The sequence below is a fragment of the Hippopotamus amphibius genome, chromosome 8 (genome assembly GCF_030028045.1).
Source record: "Hippopotamus amphibius kiboko isolate mHipAmp2 chromosome 8, mHipAmp2.hap2, whole genome shotgun sequence".
Taxonomy (NCBI): Eukaryota; Metazoa; Chordata; class Mammalia; order Artiodactyla; family Hippopotamidae; genus Hippopotamus; species Hippopotamus amphibius.
The window spans coordinates 1,447,995-1,468,348 of NC_080193.1; the positions used below are offsets into that span (position 1 = coordinate 1,447,995).

Consider the following 20,354-nt stretch of genomic DNA (forward strand, 5'->3'; position numbering starts at 1 on the left):
AGCACCAGCACGCTAGCCGGCGGGTGGGGGAGCCCTTCCCAGCACTCGACTGGCACACAGGCTGACCCTCTTTAGAAAGAACCAGAGAATCCAACCTGAGATGTTCGGGCTGCTTCATCAGAGTCTGACGGAACATTGTAGACCTATGATCTGAAGAAAGAAACACATCAGAACTGATTCTCTGCTGTGCGGGGAGAAAAAAAGAACCCCCCAGAAATGCTTTCTACATCACCTCACGTAAAAGCAAAGCATTCGGGCAGTGCCCAGTGGGAAGGGGAGGCCCGCGAGCCTTTCTGTTCTAAGCTCAGGTTGAGTCTGACCGTCCATCCAGACCCGCTAATCCAGAGGAAACCAACACTGAATCTTCACAGGAACATGAAGACAGAAGACACACATTTATTTTCATGAATTACAAGTGCATTTCTGTTCATATGAGCAGGCAGTCTTTATATAACCCATTCTCCACTGCTGTCAAAAATCAAACAAGAAAAAAAAGACAGCTGAGAAATGAAAAGCTAAAAATAGAATTATTTTTCCTAAGTGATCTGCTGGATAGCATTTTCCGTGGAACACAACTCAGAGGTAACGGTAGATTTTCGTTTCAATCACAGGCATGTGGCACTTGGACAGTCATCTCCGCACAGAAAGCTGTAACAGTCATGCGAGGGTACAGTAATTACTGAACAAGGCAGATTTCTCACCACAGAGAGCAGTGGGGGAGTCAGGAGGAGGCACCGCACGGGGACAGAACACCGCGTCCACGCCACAGCGCCGCGGCGCGAGCAAACACTAGAGGGCTCAGGAGGCCGGGGCCAGGGCTCCAGGGCGACCGGGGCCGCGGCTCCTGACGGCCTGAGCTGGGCGGCATCAGAGAGCACTTGCCAACAGAACAGCGCTCCAGTCGTGAGCTCACGGAGGCTTTATTACAAATTGTTATATCATAAGTTGAAAATGAACTTGAGATGCTGACATGCTGTAGGAGGAAAAGGAAGTGTACACTTTCTCACTGAAAGATGCAGAGTTCCTCCCCGCTAGACCCGCAGGCGTCAAGTGTGGCCACAGTGCCCATGGCACCCGTGCCTGCTAGGCATGGAGCTCAGCCCCGTGCCACCCAGGCAGCCCGCATGACCTCGCGCACCCCTCACCAAATCCCGAGGGAAGCTGCCCCTCGACATCTTTTTGCGTAAGTCTTGCAACACCCAGGACTGCACGTGATGCAGGTGGAGCTGCCTGAAGCAGGACTTCCTTTTATTTAGAAAAAGGACTGAATTTTCTAAAAGCTGGGCAAGCAGCACATACCTTGCATCTGCTAGGGATTCCCATGACATGAGGAGGGGGGCCCAGGACGGGAGCACGAGCTGCAGGGGCCCCGGCAGGGCGGGAGGAGTGCAAAGAGAGGCCGGCGCTGCCTTCAAGTGCCCGAGGAGCGGCCGCCCTACCGGAAGGTGAGATGCAGTGACCGGCAGTGACGGCGGGGTCGGCGGGGCGTCGGGAGGGAGGACTCAGGAGGGGAGGAACCACTGCATCTTTCAAACCAGAAAGCAATTAGTGACTAAAGCAAGGTGAGCAGTAGGTGCCCTGAAGTACGTACTGCCACAGGTCACCGGAGGGCGACACACACAGGGGTGCCAGGAACAGTTCTCTGGACTGAAGGAATTCTTTGAAAGCATAAAAGCCACAACTACCAGAAACCGCCCCTCCGAACGGCTCAAAGGAGTCAGGTGGACACGCCAAGACGGGCTGGAGACAGGCCTGGGGTCAGGAGCTGGGAGGAAGAACAGCGACGTCCATGCGCGGCCCGTCCTCAGAGCCCACGTCCTGTTGGGAAACAGACAGACTGTGAGCTGAGGATGAACCACGTGGACGCAGCAGCAGTGCTAGGAAAATGGAAAAGTGAAAAAGCAAAGGAAACACACTCCTACAGAAAAGGTCATTTCCCTCTGAACCCCGTGGCTCAAGTCACACCTGAGGGTCACAGCTGGGCCAGCACCAGTGCATCCGTGCTCCCTAGCGCATTCTTTCTAAAAAAGACTTTTATTTTATTTTATTTTATTTATGGCTGTGTTGGGTCTTCACTGCCGCACACAGGGTTTCTCTAGTTGTGGCGAGTGGAGGCTACTCTTCGTTGTGGTGCGCAGGCTCCTCATTGCCAAAGCTTCTCTTGTTGTGGAGCACAGGCTCTAGGCTCACGGGCTTTGATAGTTGCTGCACGCAGACTCAGTACTTGTGGCCCGTGGGCTCTAGAGCGCAGGCTCAGTAGCTGTGGCGCACGGGCTTCGTTGCTCCGCGGCATGTGGGATCTTCCTGAACCAGGGCTCAAACCCGTGTTCCCCGCATTGGCGGGCGGATTCTTAACCACTGCGCCACCAGGAGGTCCCCCCCAGAGGTCTTTTATTAACCAGCGGTCCAAACCAGAATCCGAGAGTCTTTGTAGACACACGTGTAAGCGGACAACACTTCTGCCTCCGCTGCTCAGCACATCTCCCTGGATGAGCAGGTAGGTAAGGAGTAGCCACACAGGCGGCAGGAGGCGCGCTGTTTCCAACACGCGCATTTTCTCTGACCAAACACAACAAGCACAAGCAAGCGCGGGTCAGAAGCGTGAGGCTGGCGCGCCTGCACCCGGGAAGGGCAGGAGGGGACCCGATGGCTGCTGCCCCGCCAGGTCCCACCGGCTCTGCAGACACGTGAGGACCCCTCAGGAGGCCCCTGAGGTCCCCCATCACTCTCCTGACACCTCTATTTTACTTGAGGAAGTTATATCCTGGGTCAAATCCACTCCACCCATTTACAGACGAGCAGTTCTCAGCCGTGGGCACAGATGGCGGGGGTGAGTAGCGGGGGAACGCAGGGCTGTCGGGGCAGAAGTGCATCTTCTCTGGTCTCACAAGGAAGCTGCGTGGAGACAGCAGGACGGTACCCAAGCGAGTCAGGAGGTGAGCAAAGCAGACCTTCCTTCCCCTGGAGACACGGCCTGGAGTCAAACGCCCGCCGGCAGGTGGCACCCGGCGCACAGGCACTGCCAGGTGGATGGTCTCCACCTGCCGCAGGGAGGATGGGGAGACGGGCTCAGGGACGAGCTGGGACCTCCTCCCAGAGGTGGGCTGCTATGAACTGCAGCCTCACCAGGGGCCGGCAGGAAACAAACTGCCCTAAATGCTTTCCTCTTTAATGAAACCAAAGGGAAACAGAGGTTAATGCCTCTAGTTATCAGTCCCCTGAGAAAGTCCAGTGCCAGGCGGAGGAGGAAGAAGGGCAGGGCAGGCACCAACTCTGCTCCACCTCCCCGGGGAAGCAGGTAGGGAGATGGCCTGTGAGGATGCGGCCGACCCGAGGCCGGAGGCACTGCAGGCTCGTCATAAGCTACGAGCCACTTACACCTTTCCACCTTTCCAGTGGAAACATCTCTAAAACACACCCCCGTAAACAAAATATACGGAACATACCTTGACCCTTTACAGGCACTCAGCTGCCACGGAGGACATCGGCGAGCAGGGGACACCTGGGGTCTCCTCTGCAGTGATCCCTCCCACCCCTGCCTGCCCTTCAGCCCCTGCAGCTGCCCTCTGCTGGCAGCCCCACCGCCCCCCTTTTGCTCGACAGCCCTTCCAAAGCCTCCTGACGCATCGCGTGCCTCTGTCTGAAACAGCTCGAGCAGCTTCTGATCTCAAGCCTGGATGCTGTCCAGCACAGGCAACCAGGGCCCAAGCCTCGGCCTGGCCCCACTGCACGCAAATAAAAAGGCCTGGCACCTGAGAGCCCCCAGTGCCCACCGCCACAGGACCTGCCCTTCGTGACCCGCCCACAGCCCCTTCAGTGGTCCTGTATCTGCAGACCCCGCTGCCCGGCCATCGAGCTGTCCGGGGCCGCTCTGTCCAAAGCGCGTCCCCAGCAGGTGCCTCAACCCTTGCTCATAAAGCTTCATCTCACTGCCCGTTTCTACAGAGTTCCCACACAAGCCCCACTCTCCCCCCTCCCGTGGATCCTCTAGACTCGAGACTGTGCCCTCTGTCTGAACACCTTATGAAAAACCAGCAGTGCTGCACTGTCCGCCACACCTAAACCTGCGACGCTTCCACACTGGCCTGCGAACATCCCTTCCTTAATGACAGATAGTTCTATCCTGTCTCCTTTGCTAGAATTTATTATATGGTTAAAGCTCCAGATACCTGAGAAATTTAAGATCTGTATCCTGGCTGGAATCTAGCGGTCTCTTCAAAAATGAGTTCTTTGAGCTTTTCCTTGGGCAAGTCATCCAATTCCATGTCAAACTTGAACGGTGCTTCGGCGATGGGCTTGAAAAGAAAACAGAACACTCAGACAAAAGTGGCTGTGGGTGAGGCAACTGCCTTTCTGCAGCGCCCAGGCTCAGGAACCGAGACGGCAGGACTGGCACCTGCGACCAGCAGCCCGGCACTGCGCCCCAGCCCGGAGGCGCCTCCCGCGAGCCCTGAAGGAACGACAGGGCGCGTCCCCACGTGACTCTGCAGTGGTGGGAGGGCTGCTGCTGCTGGTCTGTGTTCACAATGAAGGTCCTCGATACTCAAAAAAACGCATTTGATTAAACACATTACAGGGTCTTTATATGAAGAAACGTCACGGAGCCATTAAAAGCTGAGCCGCAGGAAGATGAAAATCATGGCAAAAGGCCCATATTTGTGTTAAACACAATGAACCCTACTTTATTTTTAAAATTTAGATACAGAAACATAAAACCCAGAAGGAAATACTGCAAAATTTTAATGATGACAACTGTGTAACAAGACTACAAAGTTATCCTTCTTGTATTTTTCTGCAAGTTTCTGCTTTTATTTTTTAGGATACTCTCTATAAATAACCAGAAAGTTAATACTGTCTACTTATGTCAAAGAACCTCCACGCACACTCAGTGATAAATGATGAAATTAGTCAGTGACTACTGTAACTTGTAAGCCCCCCATGAATGCAATGTCACAGAAGTAACCTGATACTGATACAGCTGTCACCAGGCACCCCAGACCATATCCACGTCACCCGCATACCAGGACGTGACGGAAACGAAACATGCACCCCAAACTCTGCTCTAGCCTCTGGCCTCTTGAACGGGGGAAAGAGAAAAACAGGCAGCTCCCCTCCCTGAAGGAGGGCTTGACGTGCAGGACCCCACACACGGCACCCGTCTGCTCGTCCCGACCCCCGCGGGGTGTGGGCTCCCGCCGCAGCCTGAGAGAGGGACGCGGGGCTCAGGAAGCCTCCGGCTTGCGGGAAGCGCGCAGTGCGCCTGCTCTCAGCAGCTGCCTGCTATGCGCTGCGGAGGGGAACCGGATCAATAAAGGCGTCCTCTGCCTGATTTCCTCATTCTCTTCATTTATCTGCATTTCACTTAAAAAAAAAATTTTTTTTTTTTAATATTTATCTGGTTGTGCCAGGTCTTAGTTGTGGCACATGGGCTCCTTAGTTGTGACATGCAAACTCTTAGCTGTGGCATGTGGGATCTAGTTCCCTGGTCAGGGATCGAACCCAGGCCCCCTGCACGGGCAGTGCGGAGCCTCACCCACTGGACCGCCAGGCAAGTCCCTACTTTGCACTTTTATAGCTAGTTTCTCTCTTCCTCTTGCATGTCCCCCTTTAACACACTCCATTCAGCTCGCCCTCTTTAGAAGCAGGAGTGTGAAGGCTTACTGTTCAAAATGAAAAGTGAGCCCCCAGAGGAACCAAAGAGCCAAGGAACGGGGACTTTCAGACAGAAGACGCCGGACACGCAGCAGCTTCACCCGGATGCCCGCGTGCGCTGGAGACGTGCACACGCACCTCTGGGCCCAGCCTGTTCCCCATATCAGGCTCTGGCGTCCCCAGGGAGGCACAGCAGACACGAAGCCCCCAAGCGCTGCAGGGACTCTCCCAGCCTCCCCCCCACCCTCAGGGCGGGCCCTGTGGTTCCATGTCTCCTCCAGTCACAGGACCCCTTCCCAGCCCACCTGTGCAAGGCCTGGAGGAAGGCCTTTTGCCGTGGGGACAGCACTCCCACAGGCACACAAAGGCAGCGCCCGAGCGGGCGCGGCACCCGCTCACCTCGTCACTGGGGTCGTAGTACTGCTCCAGGTACGGGTGGGCCAGAGCCTGCTCCACCTCAATCCTCTTGTGAGGGTTGAACGTCAACATCTTGTCCAGTAAATCCAGAGCTACAAAGAGAAAGGTTTTGCAAAGGTGAGAAGCCAAAGGAACAGTCACTAAAATACTTCCTACTTCCGGTTTCAGTCACCTGATCCACAAGACAACCGCGCTAAAGGAGCCCCACCGCCCAGGACAAGGGTGCCTGTCTCATGTCTGAGCACCTGACAGCAGAGACCCAGACCCAGGAAGCTGACGTGCTCAGCAAAGGCTCCACGTGGAGGCCAGGATTCAAGTCTGCCCACAAAGCCTTGATGGTCCTAAATCACGGCTCTGCTCTGCAAGGTCAAAAACAGAGGTTCTATGTGTGTACTGCTCTTAAGTCAACTCCAAGGTCACTTCTGCAGTGGACACTTCCTCCCGCGTGGTTTCAGTCTCCTCCTTCCAGGTCCTGGCTGAGGGGTGTGCGTAAAGCACAGGCCCTCCGGCTTACTCTGCAGCTTGACGTCTTTCCCCGAGGCCTCGAATTACAAGTATTCTCTTGACCTGGCCAGCAGCGCAGCCCAACGCCTCTTTCAGTGGCGAACGCAGCACAGGAAGCACGTGCAGGACCAACAGGAACCAGCGGGGCACGGCCCGTGAGCAGCCCGCGCCGCGGCCTCAGCAGAGAGCGCCCAGGCACCGCGTCAGGCTGCCGGGGCAGCCGAGCCCAGGGGCACGGCTGATGGCAGCTGCGACAAGGGTTAAGGGCCATGTGACAAAACACTTCCTGTATTTAGTGTCAGATGTAGGTTTCTTTCTTTTAAAAAAATTTATTTTTTGGCTGCGTTGGGTCTTCGTTGCTGCGCGCGGGTTTTCTCTAGTTGGGGAGAGTGAGGGCTACTCTTCATTGTGGTGCACAGGGCTTCTCACTGCAGCGGCTTCCCTCGTGGAGCACAGGCTCTAGGCACTCGGGCTTCAGTGGTTGTGGCATGTGGGCTCAGGAGTTGTGGTGCACAGGCTTAGTTGCTCCGCAGCATGTGGGATCTTCCTGGACCAGGAATCGAACCCATGTCCGCTGCACTAGCAGGCAGATTCAAACCACTGCACCACGAGGGAAGTCCCAGGTGTAGGTTTCAATGAGGGAGAATACATGCTAGAAAAGACATTACTGCTCTGGAAAAAAGGTACCAACAAAGAGAGTGTCTTTTAAAAATGTCTCCTCTTATTTAATGATGCTCAGACCAGTGGGACTCACAGCCCTGAGAGCCCTCTGAGAACTCCAAGGGCTCCAAGAAATAAGTCTGAAGACTGCTAGGTAATTATTTTAAGAGCACATTTTTAGAGAATATATTGACGCACTAACAAAAACAAAAGCACTGGCATCTACTTAATGAAGTTCCTCATGGTGATATTTTCTTACTAGGTTATCAACCTTTCCATCTGCCAATGAGCACCCGCCTCTAAGCTCCAGGAGTAGGACGGTGAGGGAAAGTCACTGTGGTCACTAGGAAACGTGTTCCCCAGGTGGGCAGGGGGCCCTGCTGCCCGAGGTCAGGACTCCCACGAGCAGGTCCCTGCACACCACCCCTATCCACCCTCAACGAGGAAGTCATCGATGCGGAAAACCGTGTTGGATGTGATGAGAAATTCCACACAATAAAGGACCTTTTTCACGTCCACAAACTGAAGTGTGAAAAGTAGGCTTCTTTTAAAAGCCCCCATAATGAATTTCTACAAATAGTACGTCTTCAAACCAGTAGACGTGTGAACACACGACATCTGCTGCGCCTCAGAGCCTTACCATCCGTCACACAGGTACTAAAACCAAGCTCATTCCCACCCCTCAGCTCACAGACATTTCCCCAAGGACTTCCTTGAGGTCAGACCACCTCCATCCGGGTCATCAGAATCCACGGGCCCAGCCACAGTCAGAGTCTAGGCATCACTGTTAAATCCACGTCATGCTGACATGAAGTGGGGATGCGCTCCAAGGCCATGGGATGCTCTGCAGCTGAAGCGCTCCTACAACACACCTTCCCGTCCCCTCAGGTTCAATTCCAGGCAACAATTTCAAAGGAAAAGAGCCTTTTTATTTTTTTGCTCCTTGAGAAATGACTGGCTCTCCAGCCCCCTTCGACTGCAGCCCTCCTCCTGCACTGCTCGCAGCTACGGGCGGGGGACGGGGAGCAGCTGGCAGGCGCTGCCCGCAGTCCGAGCGCCCGGCCTCCGCCCTCCCACACGTGCAGCGCCCCGTGGGCGCTGTCCCAGCACAGGGACCATGCTGCCCGCGCACGTGCTTCCCTGATGCAGATTTCATTTCCCCGGAAAGACCGGAGTCCTTACAGGCCAGGACGCCACCCGACCGCGATGCTGACTCTCCTGGGCGGCAAGGACCCCACACCTCCCCCACTAACTCCCGGGGGCGTGCAGCACATGACCAAACCCTTTCGGCCCACCGGTCACTTCTCCTTCCGGGCCCTGGGGCGGGTCACCCGGCCACAGCACGGCTTCGGGGCCACCTCCCGTCCCCAGCAACTCTGACCCCAGACCAAGGCTGCCATCTGTTGCTTCCATCCTCAGCTCGAATTTCTGAGCCAGGGCCAGAGAAAAAGGCCACCTGGGCAGGCTGTGCCACCACAACCGTGGTGCTTTCTCGTCTCAGAGCCCTACTCTTGCAAACCGCCGAGGACCCATTACAAAGAGCAGCTAATTCAGCTCACAGTTCAAACAACTGCACAGCACTTTCCTTTGAGGAAACCACTGCACTCAATATGCGGCAGACACGCTCTGCGTCTGCGTGCGCTCAGCCCACACCGTCGCATGGTGCACTGAAAAGACGGGCACAAAGGGCCAGACATGGAACAAAGCGCGTCTTCGTGCTGCTTCGCCATGGGCACTCACGTGCAGCGGCCCGGTCTCACCTGGGAGGCTCTCACTGCTGCCCCGTCCTGCACCACGCGTGGGTAGCAGGCGGCACAGGACGCCTCGGTGTCAGCATGGAAGGAGTTTTCACCTCATCGCCCCCCTGAAAGGATCCTGGGGAACCTAAGGGGCACACTACCAAGAACTGCTGAGCCACAAAAACTCAAGATCTTTCATCTCATCAAGGCTCCCAAGAGCTCAGGGAAAGCCCTGGTCAGCCCTTCTCTACCCCGAGATTCTTCCAACTCACATGGGTGGACGGTGCCCTTCCCCAGCCCGCCGGCCAGCCCTCATTCCTCTCAGCACATCCTGCTGAGAAAATCAAGATCCCCAGGGATGACCTTCCAGCGCACCCCTCCACCGGATCCACAGGCATCCTTCTGGGGAAAGGGGGGCCCCTCTCCCCATCCAAAGCCAATCCTCCCTGCCGTGCCTCCGACTCCACCTGCCCTCACCTGGCCCAGTCATCTCCGTCTCCGTGTTCCCACTCCCCTTACATGCTCACCCACAACCTGAACTGGAGGTCTCTGTGCCGCGTGGAGGTGCTCTCTTCCGCCACCTTCTCACAAGGCGTTACCCTTGTCCATCTCCAGCCCGGAGAGTCCCCCTCCCTCCCCAGGGAAGACTCCTGTCCAGCTCCCTACACATCTCATTCTTCACCCCCCCAACCTCTTCCATGATTTCAAACACCATCTGTTAAAACTCCTAAATCTACTGTCAGCTCAGAACTCTAACTCTGTATACAGAGACTCTGTAGTTAACGAAACAGGATACAACTTATTATCCCACTGAGAACGTATATAAATACGTATTTACAGGGGCAGTAATAAAGTCTGGAGGGTTTTCAAATAGCAGGTTATCTGAGAAATGGAGGCAGACTTCTCATAAGAACTGTAATTTTTTTAAATTTCAAAAAATAGGTGGTCCAGAGGTTAATACTCTGCTCTTCCACTGCAGGGGGCGTGAGTTCGACCCCTGGTCGGGGAACTAAGACCCCACATGCCACAAGGCACGGCCAAAAAACAGGACGAAAAAAAAACCACAACACAGACACGGGAGTGAGAGCACAGCCTCCCTCACCTCTGTGCACGTGCTGACAGCCGCTGCTGGCCTTGCCTGCCAGGGTCCCTGCCCTCTAATCACACGGAGCCGCGCTTGCTGTGGGGGCTCTCAGGCTCACCCGTGGGAGCGGGGACCCCAGCTCAGCCATGTCCACCGGGTTCTCTTGGCCACGGTGACTGTCAGGGGTGTGGACACAGAGGCAGTGAGCGTCAGCCCCATACCTGGGCTGAAACTATCAGGAAAAAGGTCAGTGTGAGCCTCGGGACACCGGTGGTCACCGCGTCGCCACGAAAAAAGGGGCTGGTGGACAAGAGCGCGAAACAGAGGAAAGCAGTGCGGAACAACAAAGTCCAGATTCGGATCAAAGCGGCCACGCCCGGAATCCAAGCCCTGCCGGGCCTGTGGGTTCCCAGAGCTGGCGAGGCCCTCTTCTGAGCCGGGTGCCGGTGGGTTCTCGTGAAGTGCGCAGAGAAGGCCTCAAAGAGCCAGCCCTCCAGGCTGTGGGGACTCGCCCGCGCCGCCAGGCCCCGCACTCCATTCCCAGGCAGAATCACGGTTCATTTCCACGTGCGCTCTGCAGAACTTCCCTGTGCACCTCCTTTCACACAGTCGTGACCACACGACACCTAACGAATGCTGTGTTGTTTCCTCAGTACACGCTGCTCACGACTACTTTCCCATGCTACAAAACCTTTGTAAAAATCCCTTTTAGGGACTTTATATAATATCCCTTTAAGGAGATGTATCCGTTTACTCAACCTCTCAATGAACACTGGGCACTTCCGTTGTTTCTAAGTTCTCAGCTGCTAACTCCCGACCTGCTCCTCCCAGGGTCCCTCGGCTCAGCACCCCTTCCTGGAAGTTGTGTGTTGTTGTCCTTTGCTCCTGTTTTTATCCACTGATGTCTTAGATTTCTCTCTGCTCTTTATACACTCATAACATTAACGAGGAGTGTAACATTAAGAACGCATAATCCTCTCAACCCTCTCAATGACCCTATGAGGTGGGTAGGGTAATTGCCTCAATTTTGAGAGGAGGAAAATGTGAAAAAGTGAGGTCAGAGGATCTGCCCAAAGTCCCAGGCCTGGACGGTGGCGCCCGAGCCTGCACCAGGAGGCCCGACCCAGAGCACAGGCCCTGAGCACCGTGTGCTCGGCCACCAGCAAAACAGGACAGGCATCCTTTAAATGTTATTCAGTCTGGAACAAATGATACCTATTGTCCACACCTGTCTAATCTAGTTTAAATTTTAAACTTGTGTGTGATCCAATCTACTACCTTTCATTTATGTTTGTCTTCTTGGTTCGTTTGTTTTTAAAGTTTAGAAAGATATTCCTCTCCCATGCAGAGATCAGAAAAATACTGAATACTCTAAATATTGTTAGTTTTTAACAGTATGATTTTTCAAAAAGTATTTGATCATCAATTGTTTTTGGAACTCACTTCGATATGTGAATAGTGCTTTAAACAGATTCTCTTCCAAACAGCTATTCAACTAGCCCAACACCATCTGCTGAAGAATAATCATTTCTTGCCCCTCAGGGGAGTAATTTTGGAGAGAATCCTAAGCTAGACTCTTCCGAAGAAAAATCTACAATACTACTGGTTCAAGGGACTCCGCAGTTAGGAATTTCCAACAAACGTGAAAAAATATTCAACCTCACTTTTAATTAAAGAAAAACAAATGAAAATGCCACTTTCCCCCGTGTGGTTGGCAAACCCAAAAGTTCAATACCCAGAACTGCTGGAACAAAAGACACGTGACAGAACTGCCAGGCTGCCCTGCAGAGACTCAGCGGATGCGCACTCGGCAGCCGCCTCCGTGAAGATCCCTTCCCCACAGCCGTGACCACACAGGAAACTATCAAACTTCCTGATTCTTGCTACTGTGATGAGTGGGGGAAAAATGGAATTACTGACCTTCCAAGGTTCATACCTCACATAAGAAATGACAATGAGTCCCTTTTTTCTATATTTGAGAAACACATTTCCCTTTTCTGTGAACTATTTGGGTTCGTTTGCGGTTTCCCATAAGATCTTAAGGAAAAATCTGAACGAACATTTTGGCCTAGCCAATACTATTAACCAGACTTAAAAGCACCAGTTTTCAGCTTGAAAGTTGTAATTTCTTGAGTTCCCTGAGGTCTTCCACTCATTTCTATGCAAATCTAGACTATTAGCTACCAGCATGTAGGTTCTTAAACCCGTCTTACTGCTGTTCTACGTCCAGGGCCTTTGAACAGACGCCCATCTATTCATTAAAGAATACATTTGTCTATGCTGTCGTGAGAAACTAGAAGCAACCTGGTGGCGGATAAATATGGCCCCCATTTCTTTGCAGTTCCTCCTGTCAAAGGGTGGATTTGTTTCTCCTCTTCTTGAGTTGGGCCTGACCCTGAGAGATGCTCTGACCAGACTATGGCAGAAACGTCCAGTTCTGTGATCTGGCCTGCACAGACCTTGAGCGCCTGCTCTGGTTCTTTTGGCATGCTGCCGCCGGCATGAGAAGCCCAGTCTGGCTCGCTGGAGGACGAGCGCCAACGGGGTGGAGGAGAACCCGTTGCCAGATGCTGTGAGGCCACACAGCGTGAGGCAGGCCGCGCAGACCCACCCAGCCGCGCCCGCCCCACAGGCTCAGGAAAAGTGTGTGCTGCTCACGTGGGGTGTTTGTCTTGGGCTGTGTCGGGTCTTCACTGCTTGCGCACGGGCCTTCTCTAGCTGCTGCAGTGCGCGGGCTTCTCAGTGTGGTGGCTTCTCTTGTTGCAGAGCACGGGCTCTACGCATGCAGGCTTCAGTGGTTGTGGCACATGGGCTCAGTAGTTGTGGCTCCTGGGCTTAGTTGCTCCGTGGCATGTGGGATCTTCCCAGACCAGGGGTCAAAACCCCTGTCCCCTGCACTGGCAGGCGGATTCTTAACCACTGCGCCACCAGGGAAGCCCTGAACTGTTTCTAAGTTTCAGGTGTGCAGCATCATATGGGGTGATCTGAAGGCCCGGAGTTGTGGAGGGCTTTGTTACGCAGCAACACATAACTGATGTGAACACCAGTGTCCAACATGAGGCTGTGAAAGACAGTGTGGGCCACCCACAAGGGAACACTACATAGCCATCCTTTGTAACTACAGAGATAGAAAGGACCCAAGATATATAAATGAAAACTTTCAGTCTTGACACCTCAGAACGAAGACTACCAGTGGTATAGACAGTCACACAACCCTGTCATGCAGTAGTCATATTTTACAATGGGAAAATGGAGGCCCAGAGAGGTTAAATAGTTTGTCCCAAGTCCCAAGGACACTCAGCTGGCACGTGGCCGGGCGGGGACTGAACCAGGGAGGTCTAGCTGCAGAGCCTGTGCTCCTGACACATGGTGCTTCACTGCCCATCTCAGCACCGAGCTCCACCTTTCCACCTGGTTCTACGTATAGTTCTTCCCTGCTCTTTCATCATATTCCCCCAACACCTACATTTCAAAATTAGCTCTGGATTTTAGAGGGGTTAACTATTATGTGGATGACTGTTGGTATACTGGAATGCTTGAACCAAACGTAGTGTCTCATCCAATCTCAACATTCATGACTTAACCTAAGGCAAATAAGCTAAAAAAAAAGCTTCAGAAAGAATCTGATGCAAGTCATGACGAACTATAGAAAAGAGTGAGGAAACAAACAGGCGGAAAGCCCAAGAGTTGTTTATCATGAAGTCTTGACAGTTTTGTTATGTACACACCTGTTTAAAAAGGCAACTCAGGAAATGAGGTCTGGGTGACACAGCACACAGGCCACTCTAGGCAGTGACGTGTGCAAAGGGCAGGTCACGTTCTCGTGTGAGAGACTCTGCAGCTAGAATACATTATACAACCATAACCAAGCAGGCAGAAGCAGTGCACACCTCCCTAGAGCAAACATGCAAGGCTGCTCTGGGACTCTGAAAATGAAGACTATTTCCTATTCTCTGACTTACTTTTGCTCTATGTCCAAACTGTCTACCACGCTCATACACTACCTTCATATCAGAGTTTAAAAGACAGTTCTTCTTATATCCAAAAGAAACAAATTTTAAACTGAGTGTTTCTGAAACTTGGCTCAGGTCAACACATAAAACAAATTCAACATCTAAGTAAATCGTTGTCAAAGTTAAAAAATACACATAGATGTAGACACACGCACACACACAGGGAAAAGCTGAAACCCAGTCAACATTAGACTGAATGTGAACACTGCACCATCACTGCACCAATGTGCCAGCAAGCTGCTCTTGGCTTCCCTCCTCTGACCCCTCTTCCGCCCCAGGGACCCCCGTGATGACACTAGGCTCACCTGGACACCCATGATAACCTCCCCACCTCAGCATCAGCTGACAGCAACTTTACTCCTCCCTGTCATGTAACCCAGCATGGATTCAAGTTCTGGGAATTTGGATGCAGACATCTCTGGGGATGGGGACCTCGTCCTGCCTACCACACTTCTGTAACAGTATAAAGTTTAGAAAAACAGCTGCCTCATCTACTGAACAGGTACATGTAACATGAGAACGAGGGTAACATAATTATTAAACAAAACTAACCTACAAGACATGAAAGACTGAAAGCGGATGTGCGGCCTCTGTCTTTTATGGAGCAAGCTCCTGGTGTCACGTCTAAGAAATCTCCACCCAACCCAGCGTCATGAAGATTCGACCGTCTTTTTCCTCAAAGCTTAATAGTTTTAGTCCTTCTATTTAGGTCCATGTTATTTATTTCTTGCACACAAATGCCTCACTGTGCCAGCACCGTTTGTTGAGGAGACTGCCACAGGCACCGGTACGGATAAAGCTAACCCTGAAATGCACCGTGCTGAGCAGGAGGACCCAGATATGAAGGCCACACAGCATGGCACCGCAAGTGACCCTGCGGAAGAGGCGAAGCTACAGGGACAGGAACCAGATCAGACGCTGACTGCCAGGGACCAGGAGAGGGAACCGGCTATGTACGGACACGAGGCTACTGTTGGGGACGATGGGAACGCCCCGCATCCGGACTGCGGGGAAGTCACAAGGCTGCACACGCTTGCTAACATTCAAAGACGCGCACAACTAAAACGGGTGAATTGTTCTCTATGTAAGTTGTTCTGTGATAAACCTGACTTTAAAAAGTATCAAATGACAAGATGACCCTAAAAAAAATGAACTTAAACCAAGTTAAAAAGTAGCAAAGACACTAAAACATGGAAAACTAGATCATCACCTCCAGACTCCCTTACCCTGCAGCCACCGCTCCTGAATGAGAGAGAAGAAAGCAGTGAAGCGTGAGCACCGAGGAAGGTGCTACCCAGCGGCCACAGGCGAGTGACCTGATGCTTCAAAGAGTAAGACAAGGAAACAAATCAAAGCGAAGCCTAAGAAAAACGCTCAGTGAAACCACATGTACCTTTGGAGTCAGCGTTGGGGAACAGCCGGTTCCAGGGCACCTTGTTTTTGTGTGGGAGAGAAAGCAGATAGTTCCTAGCTTTTAGGTTTATTATACAATTCAGGTCTTCCTGGGATGGGGATCCGAGGATACCTATCAGAGAAAATAACCAGCTATTAATTGCCAAGGCCAAGGCAAAGCAACCGCACCACCCGCAGGTGGGTGGGATGGACACCAACATTCCCCATCTTCTCACCACCTCCCAACACGGAACGTTCTTATTACACGTGTACGAAGTCCTTAATGTTTTAAATTAAGGAAGATTAAAAGAAAGCTCATGTCCATCACAGGCTGGAGAGCTGCTGGAACTTCACTGTGTGAAGTGCTCTGGTGTACCCAGGGGTCCCCAGCGTGCTCAGGAACCTTACCCAGAATGTGGTTCAGCTGGTCGAGGTAATGCTTCCCCGGGAAGATGGGCCTGTTGGACAGCATCTCTGCCAGGATGCAGCCCACAGACCAGATATCAATGGACTTGGTGTAGCCCTGCAGTGGAAGGAGAGAAGACAGAGAATGACTTCTGCCGCTCCATGACACAACGAGACCTCTCTGCACAACAGGCACGGGGCTGCTAGCAGGTCAGCGTCTCGTCGGGCTCTGTGATGCAGAAATAAGTGGAGAGAGCGTGGAGAGACAACGACAATTTGGCTTTCTTTAAGATGCTATACAACCAAGACCGCGTGACTTTATTTCTCTCTTCAAAGTTGATTAACTTATTATTAAGTTAGAATTTCTGCAGTATACTTCATTTCTTTTTTCACATGATTTGAGAGGAAAAGTTAGAATCCTTGTAAGCTGGAGCTGGAAAAAGGAAAAAGTAGCAACCACCACAGACTGCTTTAGGACGTCGGTGGCCCACGTACTCACTCTGGGAGCCGGGAAACCAACTCAGAAGAGGGGGCACTGCTACGTTTCCCGAATATCTCTATCCATTTTGAAAATCATTAAAAACACACCACCACACCACAACGACAACCCATGACCTCTGCCATAACCCCCCCGTGTGCTGTGGCCGCCCCGTATCTCACTAACCCCCGCTCCTTCTCTTTTTCTATTCATTTTTCAGGTGCATTTGTTCTTTTAAACGAATTCGGTGAAAAGACATGGAAGAATTATGATACAACTGTGAAAAAAAGTTGGGTTTTATGGAGAATGCTGAGGTGTAGTTATAAACAGAAGAAGAAATGTGGAGAACAGCTAGGGGGCAAAAACTCAGCCAAATAGTAAAGTTTATGGAAACACAGCAAAGTATTTTTTGAAAATCAAAGAACTAATGATCAGCTCTACAGCTCTGCTAAAATTGGTTGAATTTCAAAATAATTCTTTTCAGTAACTTGGAGGTTTAAAGTATCTCCCCACAATTTCCTAGTAGTTCTTAACAGGATAATTATTATTGCTATAATTAACCATAACTGTAACCATAATTATGGTGGAGACCTGGAGGACAGCGCCTTAACCAAAAGGCCAACATGAGTTTTGCTGACACGACATAAACCAGGTGAGCCTCCCGACATGACAGATGACCCACTGAGAGGAAGACGCTGCTTCTGTGATGTGTGGGCCCAAATGCACGACACGAAACTGAGGCATGTGCTACACACAGCTGACCTGCATCCCTCAAAACATCCAGGTCAAGGAAGGCTGAGGGACTACTGCAGACTGAGCCTTGCACACGCACTGAGAAAAGCTATCAAGGTTTCACTGGGACAACATCCAAAATCTGAGTATAAACAGGGCATCACTCCCGGATCAGGGCTAACGTCCCCACTTGATTACTGTGCTATGGTCGCGTGAGAGAGCACGGTTCCTCCTCGGCCCTGCTGCTGCTCTGGGCTGGACAAGTCTTTGTTGGGGGGTCGTCTGGCGCATCTGGGAGTGTTCACTGTGGCTCTGCCCTCTCACTGCTCAATGCTGGTGGCACCTCCCCTCCCAGTTGTGAGAACCAAAAATGTCTCTGAATGCAACCAAACGTCCTCAGGGAACATTTAAAGCACTGTTCTGAGGACACACACTGAAGTGCTCAGTGGTAAAGGGACACATCTACAACTCACTCGCAGACAACTCAGATAAAAACACGACACAGAGAGAACAAAAATGCCAACGGGACAAAAGATACAGAGCCGGTGAGCGTGCGTCTGAGCCAAAGGGTGGACAGTTCCAGACAGCAGCTCTGCGTGGAGGCCCAGAGCCCTCCCTGCAGGGCTTCCCGCTACTTTCATATGACTACGATTTTGTTTTCCTCTTCACTCATTCTCTCATGTGTACAGGAGATTTTTCTAGAGGCTACATGACATTACGTGATATTATACGTGAAACGTGACAACAGTGAACCATGCTTTCCCAACGCCTGGCGTTTCAGAATCACGCGTGGGTGCCGGTGTCAGGAAGAGCAGTGGATGCTGTGGGGTCAGAGTCCACGCTGCCGCCACCCCATCCTCTGCTGGGTTCTGGTGTGATGTCAACCACGAGCCATGAGCAGCTGAAGAGCCCGATAACTCTCCCCCTTTCCTAGCTTAAGGCGAAGACTCTTCACTAACTCAAACCAAAAGAACAGACTCGACAGACAGACTGAATGCAGATGCAGGTGAGAATTCAGCAGTGTTCAAGTCAAGCCAGACACTGAAGAGATTTGCAAAAATGAAAACACCACTGTTCTCACTAAAATGCTTTCGTTGTGGAAAATAAACATTTTTTAAATGAGAAATATCTAATTTGTTAACATTTATTTTAAAATAAATTAATTTAAAAATTAATACTTTTTAAAAAGTTTCAGCTTTAATTTCTATGTAGTAAATATCGATAGATAAAAACCCACACACATAAAACCTGCTTGCGGTCGTGAATAAATTTTTAGACACTGAAGGGGTCTTGAGGGCAGAATGTTTGAGAATCCCTGCGTTTTCTTTTCTTGCAATGTTTCTGCGAGTTGAAAATTCTATCAAAATGAAATGTTACAAATACACACGCACACACACAGCTGGCCAAAGCTGGGGCAGTGAGTATTAACAACAAAAAAAGGAGATGATGACGGACAGTAAGCAAACAAACAAAATCCCCCCACAGGCCACCGTGAGTCCAAAACCACGCCTTCAAAACAAAGCTGCGGTGAGAGGAAGAGAAAAGGGGGAAGCTCTTCTTCACAGGTGACGGAAAAGGGACAGGAATTCAGAAGGTCACGTTGTGCACGGAGACAGCAGCGCTCAAGGGCGCCCCTGGGGGCGAGGCGGCCGGGAAGCACAGGATCCACACCCGCGGCTTCCGAGGCTTGTGCCAGAAAAGGGTGACCCGAGCGTGGCCTAACCAGGAGGATCCAGTCCCAAGGATTCAGAGAACCCTGGGGCCCAGCGCCGCCTCTGCGCTCTGCCAAGTATTCCATGTCACGGGGGGGGGGCCAGGGGCGGGGGGACGGTCCCCGACGGAGCACGACGTGTGAAACCCGACCAGGTCAAGGGCTGACAACCACACACAGACAGCTGGGAGGAACTCTGGCGGTGGGGGACACATGTGGCTGGGGTGGCCCCGAGGGCACACCGGCTGTCGAGGGTGCTGGGCCGTGGGGAGGCACACGGCCTCCCGGGATATCGGTGACTCCTAGCCTCGGTGTAAAGTGCTGGTTTAAGTTGGTGACGTGTCAGGGTTTGACACAAGGGAAGCGAGAGAGGAGACGGGAGAAAGAGGGGGGCAGAAGTAAGATGTCAACAGTTCTACGGGTGTGAAAACATTCTAAGTTAATAAAAAATAAAATCCTGAATACATTACTAGAAGTAACATTCTCAGGCTAGAGGTGCTACAGATAAAAAAGGATTCAAGCTCAGTTTTAACTATAGTTAACTCTGCAAGAACAGAGGCCACCCTCCTGGCCACCTCCCCCGGGAGGGTGGCCAAGAAGTGAAGACAGGGGAGCAGCTCAAGTGGGGACGGAGGCTGTAAGACCACAGGCGCCAGGGTGCAAAGAATAGCTCTCCTTCCAGCCGGCCGGCCGGCAGCGCTGCGCACACGGGTGCCTCTGGTGTGGAGCGGCCATCACGTGGCCCGTCCACAGCAAGGACCTACTGTGTGGGATTTTCTGTCGTACAGAATTATTAGAATATCAACACAGCATTTTCTTCTTTGAAACATCCATCACACCAAACCCTTCTTTACAATGAAATTTATTTCAATGGAATTTTACTTCTATAGCTAAACTACACACATGTATGATATCAGGAGTAACTAACTGATTTAAACAAATCTCAATTCCTCACGAAAACAACCTAATGCTCATCCCGAGCCCTTCCACTCGTGAAGGATGGAAGAGAGCACAGCCCACAGGGCAATCACACCGCTCCCTTCATTCCCACCAAGTCTCGCAGGATGATTTCTGGTTCCTACACCTGAACACAAGGTCCAGTGTCTATTTTTATAGCTTTTCTTCATGGATATTAACGTTATACGATGGTAGATGGAACTGAGTTCAAGAATCTAAGTCTTGAGATATGAGATACAGGATCAGACAGTAGATGTCAGGCGCACTTAACTCCTCAAATGTGACACCTTATTCGAATACTATTTCCAAGCGACATATGAAAAATACTGAAACTCCAGGACTTCACTGGCTTAAGCCTCCACGCTGCCAATTTAGGGGGCACAGGTCCGATCCTTGGTCAGGGAACTAAGATCCCACACGCTGGGCTGCGTGGCCAAAAGATAAAAACAAACAAATAAACAAAAACCCTGAATGTCCACGGCAGCCCTCACTGTCTGCCCCTGTTGCTCACACGCCTAGCGAAGAGGCCACACTTCACTTTTTCTTGCCTTCATAAAATTTCAATCATTTCTTATGGCCCAAAGACCTTGTTAGAAGCAGGCTTTCGATC

General features: G+C 51.8%; 1 protein-coding gene across 12 annotated transcripts in view; it reads right to left on the reverse strand.

The window, feature by feature from the left end:
• Positions 1-901: 901 nt before the first annotated feature.
• MAPK1 (mitogen-activated protein kinase 1) overlaps positions 902-20,354 on the reverse strand; it is a 74,296-nt gene continuing 54,843 nt past the window's right edge. For 2 of the 12 annotated variants that reach the window (XM_057743832.1, XM_057743840.1), the window contains 3 exons: positions 15,870-15,984; positions 15,463-15,594; positions 902-6,161 (listed from right to left, as the gene is read on the reverse strand). In XM_057743832.1, coding sequence (XP_057599815.1) covers positions 5,899-6,161; positions 15,463-15,594; positions 15,870-15,984 — 510 coding nt within the window. In that variant the 3' untranslated portion in view covers positions 902-5,898. Of the gene's footprint in view, positions 6,162-12,867; positions 13,175-15,462; positions 15,595-15,869; positions 15,985-20,354 lie in introns of those variants that run through there. The other 10 variants (XR_009054980.1, XR_009054979.1, XM_057743838.1 and 7 more) reach the window with 10 other exon arrangements.